Source organism: Hirundo rustica, chromosome 5 (assembly GCF_015227805.2).
Source record: "Hirundo rustica isolate bHirRus1 chromosome 5, bHirRus1.pri.v3, whole genome shotgun sequence".
Classification (NCBI taxonomy): domain Eukaryota; kingdom Metazoa; phylum Chordata; class Aves; order Passeriformes; family Hirundinidae; genus Hirundo; species Hirundo rustica.
This window is the reverse complement of record NC_053454.1, coordinates 11,497,984-11,511,532: the sequence shown is the minus strand read 5'-3', so window position 1 is coordinate 11,511,532 and position 13,549 is coordinate 11,497,984. Positions and strand designations below refer to the sequence as shown.

The window sequence follows — 13,549 nt, the reverse complement described above, 5'->3', positions numbered from 1 at the left end:
GGCAGTCCCAGAAGTATCAGCCCAGACTAGGACAGGCAAACAAAACTGAAAATACATTCCAAATTAAATTCATTGCTTCGCATGTTATCATGCCATAAACATAGTATATTAACAAAGCAATTTTGATTCCTCCTCCCATCTTAAAAAGAGCATCATGATGTGTAAATAGTTCCCCCTATGTGGAAATATGTATAGGGTAAACTACAACACCCACATGAGTACATCAAGCATCATGATAATCAGGGAGTCTTGTATCCCAATACACAAATGCTTTAGAACAAAATTGTAATTCCAATTTCTCTCTCAGGCTGCACATCAGGAGCCAAAAGATGTGCTGGTTTGAAAGTAAACCAGCAGGAGAAATTAACCCTATTCAATTACCTTTAGAGATATTTCAGCTTGGAGCTACAATTTAAGAGAAAGATTACAATAAATGCAATGATACACAGAAAACTGGCTTAAACCCACAAAATCAGAGTACAACCTGGCACCTTGTGGGTCAGGGTACTGGTTGCAGTCCTATTGAAGTGATGGTTGCAGTCAAGAGGGGTGGTCCTGTGGAAGCTCTGGTCCTTCTCTAGATCTGTCCAGTGGTGGCTGTGGTAATGTCCAAAGTCCCCAGTTATATCTGCTCAGGTTCAGGGGTAACACTCAGTTTCACAAGGGGATGATGTAATACTGTGGGCTGTGGGGTATTTGGAAGTCCTTGATGGTCCAAGTCTTGCAGCTGCCTATTCTGCTGGTGCCAAGATGTCCCATTAGAAGAGATAACCCCTCAGGATGGGCGGGACCGTGCTGGTGCTTCCGAGGAGGGGAGTTATCACTGCTGAGTCATTGGTGTGGAGAAAAAGAAACACTAGGCTGCCTCATGGGCTTTGCCTTTTTTTCCTTATCTCATTTAACACCCAGCTTGTAGCCTGAGGTGTCGGGTGTGCCCTGGGCAGCTACTGAAAATGACCCATTATTACAGTCTGTCTGAAACAGCACTAGAGCCTGGGAGAGAGGGTCTTGTGTGACTTCTGGCAATTCTGTCCAAGTGGAAATGTAGATCACACTGTGAGCTCTGGCTGTGCTAGCTCTGGAGTCTGGGGGTACACTCCTTCTTCTGCCACAAAACACTCCCTTGTTTCCTTTGCAGCTCCACCAAGGCACAGGGCAACCACTCCACAGCTCGTGTCACAGCTGCTCTATTTCCAGTTGAGTTCCTCTGGTGTTGCGAGTGCATTTGATTTCATTCACACTCTCGTGTCAGCTGATATTTCTCTTAACCCTGTTCATGAATCTTATAATTACCTGTTGGTGTACATTTTAGAAAAACAAATCTAGTTTTATGAAAAAGTGGTTTGTAGGGGCTAAAATCTAAACTTCGCTTAAAACCCCTTCATTTCGCTGCCAGGTTTGTAGCTTCATTTGGTTGGCATTTTGTTTGTTATGAGGCCGGATTAGCTGATGTTACTGACATCTGCCTTGGCTTTACAGAGACGTCAGTGAATGATGTACAAAGCTAATCACCAATTCACGTTTCCAGTATTAATTATTGGCAGAGATTCAGTTCTTATCTGGAGTTTGATGTCAGATGCCAGAAGCATCACCCACGTTGCTGAGTTATACTTCTTCAGTATGCTCTTTAAAAAGTCGGAAAGCCCATCCTAGGGCATCCAGGAGGTTGTGTCCTCATGCGGGGACATTAACCTCCAGAGAGACCTCTCTGCCTGGAGCCTCGCTGTACTGGTTTTCTTTGTCTATTCAGGACGTTTCAAGAAAATGCCCCGCTAGCTGGGCAGAGGGCAGGTGTCCCCAGGCGGACCCCAGCTGGCGCTTTGCCGCCCGAGCCATCAGGTGGCACTCCAGGCTCACGCTGCGCTTCGCTCCCTCTGCCGCTGTCTCCAGAGGGCACCGCCAAGGAACAAAGAAACGGGGTCTGGTCTTACTCCATTTCGAAGAGGAAATGCAGTTAGAAAAAACACCTCTTATGAAAAATAAATAACCATTTGTGAAGCCGATTCCCTGCCAGATACAAGCGAAGGTAAACAAATGCCAAGCAAAGGCATCATTGTGGAGTGTGCCTGCAATCCAAGACTATGAAAAGGGAGGAAAAAGATATATTTTTCTGTGTGATAAAAAACTGCACAATGATAAATGAACAGCACATGAAACAGTGCATGGCAAACTTACGAAAAGTGCAGCCTAGCTGATTTGCAGCTCAGCATGTTTTGAGAATGTTCCTGTCTCTAAGATCTTATAAAATAATCCTGTCAGCATCAGTCTGCATTGTCTGGTTCTGCAGTGGAGTAGTGACAAAACACAGTCTTGATGGTGCTGCTGGTGGAAACTCTGTCTTTTCCTGCATCTTCACATCTCAGATGAAAAAAAAAATAAAAATAAAAAAAAAAATCAAATCATTGTTTATCAGAGCTTAAACCTTTTTATTAACTCTCTGTTATTGGCATAAAAAGAAACAGAAAAAATCTGTGGCAGAGTTTAATAGAAACTTAGGTAGAAGCCATGCTGATTTAAGGAAAATTCTAACTGCAACTCTTACTTGAGATACCCATGGACTATAGTTAACACAAGGATTCGAGAATGTAGAAAACTTGTGGCAAGATCACACATCAGGTAAAGGCCAGTAAGAAAAACTTTACAATACTGATTTTTCATCTTTTATAAACCAAATAGATAGATGACAGCAGGTTGCTGGAGACATTTTGTTCTGTTTTTGTAGATGGCAGGGGTTTTATAGATGGCAGGGTTTTTGAAGATGGCAGTACTTTTGTGCAATAAGAGCAAGTTTGGCAACAGGAAGGGCCCTGTAAACGTTGCTGTTAACCACGGGAGACAGCAGTGCCTGACAGCAGGAGCTGTGTCATGCTAAATTAGAAAGGGCTTGAACCAAGCCCACAGAGCCCATAATATCCTGGGAATCAGTGTGTGTCGATCTCAGCATGGCCTGTCTTTATCTGAAATAATTTTGTCACTTTAAAGAGCAAGGCATTTCAACAAAGCATCTCGTCTGAAGTTCCTTTCCTGTTCCTCCCTCTCTATTCATCGCTGGTGACAGCAGAGATGTTTCCACGACAACAAGCCATGCTGTTGCCTCAGGTGACAAACTATAACTTCAATAAACAATCACTGAAGATAGCTTCAAACAATTAATTAGGTAATGGCAATGTTATTTTAATAGGGCTCAGATGCTTTGGAAGTAGTCTACAGACCAAGTTCTGATCAAGGATTTGTCTAGAATCAAAGCCAAAGCTGCCATCTGAAGGTCAGGACGGATATCACTGTCTGAATATTCTAAGAACCATCTTTAAAAAAAAATCCTTCAATATCAAAACCTATTCAATCCTGAAGATGCAATGCAAAAAACCTCATGTTTTTTGGTTGTTTGTTGGGTTTTTTGGGTTTGTTTTTGTTGTTTGTTGTGTTTTGTGTTTGTTTGGGTTTTTTTTTCTGGGGTTGTTTGTTTGTTTGTTTGTTTGTGGGTTTTGGTTTTTTTGTTCAAAGCACATACTGGCAGGAATTTACCAGCTTGCTCACTGAAGGCAATCCGTGGCTGACACGCTCCCCCGTGTGTGCCCTTGCAGCAGTGTGACAGAGAGATGATGAGCCTAGCAATTGGTTTTGCAATAAATGGATTTTTCAGTTTTCTCTTTACAGAAGATGCTTTCCTAGAGTTATAAATGGATGATTAATAAATCTCTCCTAATACTGCTTCTAGTAACAGTTCAATTGATCTTTAATCGTTGTTTAAAAAGTGAATCTCCATGGAGTGCTTCAATCCTATAGCCTGAAGTTTCTCTAGCCCAGGGCAGCTCTCATGTCTAAGCTTAGACATACACAGTCTTTAAGTGCAGATGGATACACTGAGTATATGCCTGTGCCTTATATCACAGTCCCCATTAGCACAGGCCCTCTTTGGAGCTGGTAGTTGCCCTGGCAGAATTTCTTTTTTGTTTTATGATATTAAGTTTCTCCAGAACAGTGCATCTATAAAGCAAGAGCGAGAAGGATGAGGGCTGCCGCATTTCCTGTCCCATCAAGTCTGTGGGCTGTGCAAAACCTGCCTTTGCAGTGCCACGTGTGCTCCTACTCCCCTCAGAGGCTGCTTATGCATTGTGTTTCCGGGTTAAGTCCTACATTTCTGGGCAAAATATTTTCAGTCTGTGTATGAGGGACTCTGCACAGCTCCTACTGCATCGTCCTCTAAGGCAGCTCCCTTTGGAGGGATTAACAACAGTCCTTGGAGCTCCCTTTGCAGGACAATGGGGTTTGTCCCTCTGTGTCATCACACAGCTGGGATCAGGCCACCAAGAACAATGTGGAATGGAACAGAATGTGCACGAAATACTGGCAAGAATTTTTTTGAGGCAGAAAGTGGCGGATTGTCTAACTTTTGCAGATGCCCTGTTGTTTTTGTTATAATTTTGTCAGGTCAAGGATGAAATCCAGGTTTGCTGCGGGCCTGGTAAGGAAACCTTCAAACAGCAGTTGTATGAGGTGTCCACATAAAGCAGAGAGAGGCCTGACTCCAGTTGTACAAATCCTTGGAAGAAAAGAACTGTGGCAAACGTGTATCTGAGGACTGATAATTAACTTACTACCCAGGAAGGGAAAAGACTGGAATTCTAAGCATGGTATACATCCTGTATCACAGCAACTCCTGTGATCACAGCCCTACGCCAATTTCACTCTGAGTTTTTGTTGTGGGACTCCCTTATTTCCCCTTGAAAAGTTTTGAAGGTATTGCTTTGGTTCTATGGGCATGAGATCAATATACAAAACCTCAGGGTTTCCATGCAAACCCATGCCTTTTCTCCACTTCACTTCCTGCAGGAGAGCATAGCATATGGGTGTGGGCCATGATAGCACCCTCTCATTCGTGCAGGGAAAGGAGAAGGTTCACCCAGGTGCCTTTGGCAGGTGGATGTGCACAGGACAGTTGTGTCCCTCACGGGGAGCTGCTGCACAGGCTTTGTGTCTCGTGTACAACGGCTTCTTCTTTGTGCTTGGTTTTATAATTGAAAGTTTAAACAGATAAACTGATTTCTTAATGCATTTGTGGTTGCTAAGATACAACCTCTTCAGTTCTGTAGATCTTCCACTTGAAATACAGCACATTGGCAAATGGGGCTTTCCCCTCTGACAGCCCAGGAGAAGGGGAGCTGACAGGGCATTTACCCTTGTGCTGGTGGGGAACTGCTCCTGCAGCCGCCTGAGGGGGCTGGGTTTGGCCGCTGGGGGCTTTTACTGGCTTCTGGCCACTCTGTGTGGCTGAAGGGTGAATGTGGGGAGTCCTAGGATGTGGTAGAAGGAAAAACACAGAGAGAACAGGCAGCACAGAAGGCTAGGAGAGTGTGTGGGATAATACTGGGGATTGACTCTGTAGAAGAAGCAAGGGAAATCTCTGTGTCCCCTTCTTTAGATAGCCTCAGGCTTCAATTGTCCTTCTCAAGCAAGAATCAACTTCTCTTCTCTTTGATACTGAAGAGTGGATCTCAGGAGACTGTGGTTTGGGGACAGGTTTGACAAGACCTTGGAGATCAATTGTACAGGGAGAGATTTCTTGCAGTTCTATAAAGTGATTAGGATATACAGATTTAATAGTAGTACCAGAGTCCTCAAAATTCATTAGCAAAATTACAATATTGTTACAATATAAGCAGCTCAAAATAGACAAATACTTTTAAAGTAAGCCTTAAAAAATATGTGGAGGAAGGTGGTATAAAATAGTGCAGCTTATCTCTCATTTCATGCTAAAGTAAGTCTTTACCTGTGAGGGTTGCAGAGAATATTTTGAACATGTTGACAGGGCTCAATTGATGCAGCAACATCTCTCTGGGTTTGCAGATCAATAGCTGTGAGAAACAGAGTGCAGCTGTTCATCCTGGAAAGGTGTTAGCGGAGATGTCAGAGGATAATAATTGAACAGCAATGTTTTCCTCCCCACCTTTTCCACAAGGTAGTCCAAGATGTGCATAAATTTTCTGTGAGCATGACTTCCTGTATTGCAACTAGATCACAATTATAGGATCTCTCCTATCTGTGGCAAACCTCTGCTTCTTTCTGCACCTTTCCACTGAAGTCAGGAGGAGCCTGGTCCAGAGCATCATGCAGAGCTGCTGGAGGTGTTCAAGCCTCACCAAAGGGAAATGAAACCAAGAACATGCCAGAGCTGGGGTGTTAGCAGAAGTTACCAACAGTGGGGTATTACTCTGGTGTCTTGCTTGGGCAGCATTTATATTACAAGTATAGAATGCAGGAATATCAACCTATTTTTTCCCAATCTGACACCAAAATCCCAATTCTGGTTACCCTTTTTTTTTTCTTTTTCTTTTTTTTTTTTTTTTTTTTTTTTCTTTCTTTTTTAATAATTTACTGTGATTTCCCCCCCCAGAATTGTTTCTCCTGTTTGACAAAGGCTGATGAAGCCAAAGAAGGTGATGATGTGGTTTCTGGAGTTCTCAGAGCTAAGTACTCTTCTCAGTGAAGCACAGTCATGGTGCCATATTCGCATACCTATTGCCAGCTAAGAACTGGGTCCTGTATTTAAAGCTGATCTGCTTGGATCAGCCTATTGCATGGGACATGCATGTTAGTAGTATGATTAGTACAACTATTAAAACAAGGACTGGTCCAGGAAACCGTCCTGCATACTTTGATCGTGTCACTGCTGTAGGCTTTATTTGTTTGAGCAGCCATGTTATAAAAAACAATGTATAGTGTTGTCATGATACTAGAAATAACTACTTAATGGAATTGTTGGTTTAAGGATCCTGTCCTACTCATTCACTGCCTCAATTGGCAAATGGCAAGACATGCAATTAGCTGTACCTTGCCTGGCTGATCCATACTCATGGCAGCTTTCAGAGCTGAGGGAACTGAGGAGTTTATGCAGGAGTTTTGTTTTGTATCATGGGCAAGACTTAGGATCTACAGCTGCCCAAAGAGTTGTGTTCACTTTCACATGAGTAAAAGTTTGATCCTCATCCAACTTGAGAGAGAAGTAAAATAAAATTTCACTGCTAAGAAATGCTTTTTCATGGTGCACTCTGAGAGCAGACCTTTTCAGAGCTGGCCTGCACAGAATTTCCAGACCATTTAAAGGTTTCACAAAACCTAAGAAACATAGCCCATCCCTACAAAATTAGGCCCATTCCAGTAATCCTGGTTCTGCCACGTGAGCAAGGTAAGTGACTTTATGCTCTAATTTTAGACTCAATACAATTTGCTGACAACACTGCATATGGAGAATAATTCCTACTGGGAGCAGGACCAAATTGATAATATTATTACTGAAAATTGGATATAATGGCAACAATCCTTCCACTTGCCCTCTCATTGGAGCAACCAAAGGCTCCAAAAGACTTAAAGCAGGACAACTTCCTGGCTGCACACAGCAGAAGCAGGTGGCTCATGCCAGTATCTCCCCAAGCCACAAAGAGTTAAATTGCCTTATGTAGCTACTAAATATGCGTGTGAAAATTTCAAAAGCAAGCAAGTGAGCCATCTGGCTACTGCACCTACTGGGTATTTGGGGATGAAAAGGGAAACTGGAAAGATAAATAGTGTATTGCTTGATGTGTTGATTTTCAGCTGAGATTTCTCTCTTCAGAGCCTAGTCATATTTGTCCATCTAAATGAGTGGGATTGACTGTGTCTTCCCAAAAAAAGGGGTGAAAAAAATTAGCATGTAAGCCCTGGGAGAGATGTGCAAAGCCACACTCTGCCTCATGTAACAGCTGAGGCAAATTTATTCTGGTCTGCATCCAGTAAAAGGCTTCAGCCTCTCAGTGTCTAACTTGTGTAAGAAGAGCAGGCGGCTTCTCACCCCTGCACAAGCAGGCTCAGCTGCCTTGGCCCAAATCTGGGGTAGGTCTCTGGAATTGCAGTCCAAGTGTCATGGTCACCACAGAGAGTCAGGCATCATCTTGGACCAGAAAGAGAATGGCTTCCTACCTTATGTGTGTGTGCCAAGCCAGCATGTTTTTGGTTTTTATTATTACATTTTATTTTCCCTGTGGTAGAGATGGAGTGGTGGGAGAAAGCAGGATGCTGCTCTGCTGGTAGCACTCTGGTTTGTCACCTGGGCCAGTATCTGTCTCATCTGGGAGGCCGGCCTGGCCACATCCCTGACGTGTTCCCACTGTTGGAAGTCTCAAACCTGGCCAGTGATCACACTGTTGGAAAATATACCAAGTTTATTTTATTTTATTTTATTTTATTTTATTTTATTTTATTTTATTTTATTTTATTTTATAACTTTAGCCAGTTTTTACAGAATCACAGGATGAACTAGGTCGGAAACCCAGTTACCTTTGACATCATCAGGCCAACCTATGTTCACCTTTGCCCCAGGGGAAGGGAATTAGAGTTTCTTTCCAGGGCATTGCTCCACCAGGTGAAGGCCTGATGAGGTTAACATCTCAACAGACTGGGAGTAGCCCAAAAGATACCCCAAAAGATAACGACCATCAGCAAACATCAAAAAACATCTACCTCAGATCCTACCCCCTGACATGGTTGGAGACACCTGGTCCAGAAAAGACTGTTAAGGAAATCAGGGAGTGAGGGGCTAATTAACATCAGAGGTGAAGAAATCCAGATCCAGTAGGAAGTCAAATACTAAGGACTATGTAACTTGGAGCCAATGAACATTGAACCAATGAATCTCTATGGGTCTTGACTGTATAAAGTATGTGAAAAATCTGCACACCTGTGAATTTGTGAAGGGCTATGTGTGAATGAAATGGTTTCTGTTGCACATCATGGCCAGAACAACATCTTGGCCAGAAATAAGTAATACCTTGATTCTCAAACACTGAAAATGTTGTTGGAGGGCTTTTGTTCTTCCCAGTTTCAGTGACACCACCAATGCCATTTTTTTACCTGTGACTTAGTGTGTCAATTCACACTGCAGATCTCTGATTCCATCTGTCGGAGACAGACTCAAGCCTCCTAAAGTCCAGGTTGGGCTATGAGCAAAAGAAAAAGCTAGTCCCGGGACTGAACCTAAAGCACGTCTCCAGCTCTGCTACAGCTGCCCACACTGTTCATCATAGAACACCCTAATCCCACTCATGGCATGTGTTCCCTCCTCCACCTGCTACAGCACTTGGGGCTCCCACAGTAGCTTGCCCTCTGAGTCCTGATCACTGTGACTCTTCCTCTTCTGTAAAAGGAGCTAAAACAACTTTTTCTTGCCTTAAAAATACGCTGTGCCTTGAAGTCATCTATTTATGCCTTTTTTGGTTGTAGTTTTATTGAAAAAGCTGGTATTAACATATTTATATTTTTATTCAACAACAGTTAGCTAATTTGTGCAACACAAAAAATGCAGCCATGAACAACAGCTTTCAAAACAATCAGATTTACCAACTTTACCATCACTTACTCTACACCACTGAAAGCTCAAACTAAAAAGAGAAAGAAAGTTGGAAACGTTCACAATGACGATGTTAACTTTCCATACATTCAAGAAACCAGGAAACCAATCTGTAACAGTGATGTCAAAGACAGGAACAGAATACTGGTCTTTGAAAGGTTTCTATTTATTTGCTCTATAATTACTTCATAGTATTTTGGTTGGGTATTTAATTAGTTTTATAAAGCTCCAAAGATATATTTGTTTATTTAATTTTAAGATGTTCTTTTTGGTACCCAAAGCTGTAACAGAGTAAGGTACTTCAAATTAAAAACAAAAAATGGTTGCATTAAGATCTGCTTTATAGTAAGTTATCTATAGAATCTTACTTGAGAATGTTAAAAGCTAAATATATGTTTTACAGTATCTCTAGCTGTAAATGCCAATATGAGCTGATAGCAATTTTTTCTTTACTTTTTGAGCTGCAAAGATTAATGGAGGGGGCCAAAAGTCAAAGAAATTGTATGACACCCTTGAAGCGGTAGTTTGGCATTAACAAGTTCTCTATACAGTTTACCACACTCTTAAACCTTTTTACAAGGAAAAAGAAAAGGAAAAGGCAATTTTGTTAAATTTCATTAGAATAAATATGTACATATACTGTCCATGCCTGCTACAGCATACAGTATTTTATAAACAAACATTCTTTGTTCCCTTTAAAATCACCCTACGCATTTCATACTGTATGTGTTTAGTGTGGCTGGAAAATGGTGCACGTGTTTGTGCTTCTACACACAAAATATACAGCATTGACCTAGAAAACTTCAAACAGACAGATTTCAGGTGTGGTGTTGAGATGTCATATAAAAGCTCTAGACTTTGTTTTTTTAATTTCTTGTAAGCAGATTTTCACCCACCCAAACCAAGATACAAAAGCATGCAGATCCCTTCATCAGTACATTCTCCATTTACCAAGAAATCAGTGCATAATGGCTTAAAGATTTTTTTTTTTTTTTTTTTGAGAAGTTTTAATATGGGCAGATTAACAGGTCATGTGAGTTGTGCTGTTTTATTCATGGTTAGAGTAGGAATCCTTTGGGATACTGAATTTTCTGCCAGAGCTATTAAGGGTGCAGCAGAACTTTCTTTTCCTGGATTAAGACGACTTCCTGCCCACTCCACCTTTCCCATACCATTCCTGCATGCTTTGTGTGTACTTTCCTTTTCCTTTTATGTCACTCATCATTACAGAACAGAGATAGATCTAACAGCATTTCTGTGGAGGAAGGTTTAGTTAGCTTTGGATTTTTCAAATTTTCATGTTTCTCCAGGACTAACTTTGTCTCCCAGAAGTGGCCTCATTTGAAAGCGTTAAAATTCACTGAGCGGTGCTGCCTCTCACAGTACCATTCTTTTCACAGTTACAGATAGCAGGCATTGCCTGTACTCCCCAAAGGCCAGGATTAGCATAACCATTCTGCAAACAGCAAAGAAGCAACTTTATCAAGTGTCTAGCAGGGGTGTGACTTTGTTCCCACTCAAGTTGGTTGCTGCCTTCAAGGAGAGCACTTCTAGCCAAGGTTTCCAGAACTCCAACCCCAATGGTAGCACGGGTATGTGTGTGAATTGCCAGGCTGTGTCTGACCTGCCAGTCCCTCCAGAGCTGCAATGCCAAGTTTTTTAATAGTCCTCACACAATGAAGATACTACTAATTGTTTTAAACAGAGCAAGGAGAACCATGGAGAATAAACTTCTTAAAATAAGCTGGCTGAGTAACTATACCGGTCTGTCACTCACTTGGGAAGGTGAAGCACAAAGTAATGCAATAAATAAATACATAAATAAATAAATAAGAGGGAAGAAGGGAATGGGATGGGTGAGATGGGTCAGCTTTTCACCAGCAGGGATTCTGCTTCCACCTCTAACTCTCAGGAGGTCTCTCCAATGCGCCACATGCTCTAAAGGGATGTGGCTATTCATTCTTTCAAACAGGGTTGGCTTAATTGAAAGACAGGAAAACAGCACTGGAAAAAAACCCAATCAATAGATTGAGGCAAAAAGCTCTAACAATGTGGTAAATGCTGTGCACTGCAAAAGCAGAAAGGGCACCAGAACACCACAGTCCTGCAAACCACTGAAACCCTTGAAAGGATGGACAGGAGTTTAGGAGCCTCAGCCCTCCTCAGGAACACTCCTAAACTGAATAAATACCCCTGTTTGTTTAAAGGAACCAATACAGACCACAGTACTGGATTTGCACTCGTGCCTTTTACTCATACAGTTGCAGTGATGGAAAATAATTGGCTTGCCACCAATAATGATACAGGCTGAGGGATGAAAGGATGCAACCTACAAATCCCACCACGGAAGCCACAATTTTTGTGAAGATCACATCCTTCTACAACTCTGAAGAGGCTGGTTTGTAAATATAGAGGGATATTGATAAATCTAGTGCATTTCTGAGTTCACTTTATCCTGAAATATGTACAGATTGTTTGTCGCTGCTATAGCAATGATGTTCTCGGTTGGGTGCCATGCTGTGTGCAAGATCTTCTTAGTAAAGTCCAAACTGTCAACACTGATGTCATCTTTCCTCCGTTTGCCTCCAACGCAGACTCTCCGGGGCTTAAGAATGGCTCGTGGTTTACTGCTCTCCCGGGAAGCCTCCAAGGTGACATCCCGCTTGGTGTTGCGGTCAAACATTCGAAAAAAGTTGTTATATGCACCTGTCATTATCACACTGCAGAGAGACGGAGAGAGAGCGACAGCAAAGGCGGTTAAACAGCAGCTTGTGCAAAGCCTACCAACACGACTGGATCAGGACAGCCGAGTTCGACCTTAGGGTTAGCTGTCTTCTGGTTTCAGATGGGAAAGAGTAAGGAACAGAAAGGGGTTTTCCCAATATTCCCAGAATGAAGAGTTTTCTCCTACCTCTGCCTTCCCCTCCCATATTATGCCATAAAAATTACAGTTACCTCAAATAATGTCTGCTCCCTGGCATCATGGGAATCACACCACAAGATAATAAAAGCAACATGTTTTCATAAGTTATTTGTAATTACCACCTAGATTTTTATGAGTGCTTCAGGATCATACATTTCAGGCTTTTTCCCTTTTTCTGGAACTTCACCTTCAATGACAGCTGTTTTTTACCATGATTCCAGAAATAGTATAAAAAAATTCCCACATATTTCAAATCTTTTGATACAACAACAGTAAGGTTTAGTACATAATTATATATTTTAAAGAGTATTTTGAAGAAGGGTGTTTTGAAAGATTCTGAAAAATCACATTGAATTTGCACATGTAAATTCCTTCCACATGAAACTCTTTTCCTTGCTGAAGCCACAGATCTTGCAAGTCCAGACATCATTAAATTTGTATCTACAATGCTTCTTAGAAATAAACACGCTGGCAACAGGATTCTGGCATTTTTTATATGAAGTTGGAATGAAACTTCAAGTCAGGATATATTTCTGGGTCTGGGAGAAAGGACCTTGATCTGTATAAAAATTACCTCATTAATCAGCTAGCAGTTTGAAATAATAGATTGCCAGTTGCTTCATTCCCCTAGTCCCTAGGGGAGGATATTTTGTCACTAACTTTAATGAATTCAGGATTTCATCCATGGCCCTCAGGTTATTGGATTAGCATAATCACGGGTTTTGGAGCCTTGTTTGAAAGCTCATCCCCTGTGAACTTTTTCCATATGTGAAACCAGGGCCGTTCTCTATGCTCCTATCTCAGCCCCAAACAGGGGGGGGTTGCTCTGAATTGCCATTCTGTAAGAGGGTATCCACCCCAAATGGTCATGTCTCCACAGAAAAAGCTGTACGGTTTTAGGACTCGGGCAATCAGTAACCATTTGCCTTTCTAATAGAGCCCAAAAGAACATACTTGACGTGTGTGGCATTAATAAACAAACCTCCATCTCAAATGGCTGTTGAGGGGGGACTCTGCGTTGAGCAGCAGACTGGCCAGGGAAACGTGGAGCATACAGGAGAACATGGGAGAACTCACAGGCCCGAGCCCCACTCTGCGCCACACAAACACTCTCCGGATGATTAGATTAGGTGCTCCTGGATTCAGGAGCGCCTTACAGCGTGTGCACAGCCTCCAGCCAGAGCTGCCTTGATCTCATTTGGGGCCATTAGGAGCGACTGTAAAACAAATGAATGATACACTGG

The 13,549-nt window shown here is 42.1% G+C and overlaps 1 protein-coding gene across 8 annotated transcripts in view; it reads right to left on the bottom strand.

Moving 5' to 3' along the window:
- Nucleotides 1–9,231: 9,231 nt before the first annotated feature.
- Nucleotides 9,232–13,549, bottom strand: part of PPP2R2C (protein phosphatase 2 regulatory subunit Bgamma) — a 204,495-nt gene continuing 200,177 nt past the window's right edge. For all 8 annotated transcript variants that reach the window (XM_040063879.2, XM_040063881.1, XM_040063880.2 and 5 more), the window contains one exon: nucleotides 9,232–12,102. In XM_040063879.2, coding sequence (XP_039919813.1) covers nucleotides 11,811–12,102 — 292 coding nt within the window. In that variant the 3' untranslated portion in view covers nucleotides 9,232–11,810. The remainder of the gene's footprint in view (nucleotides 12,103–13,549) is intronic.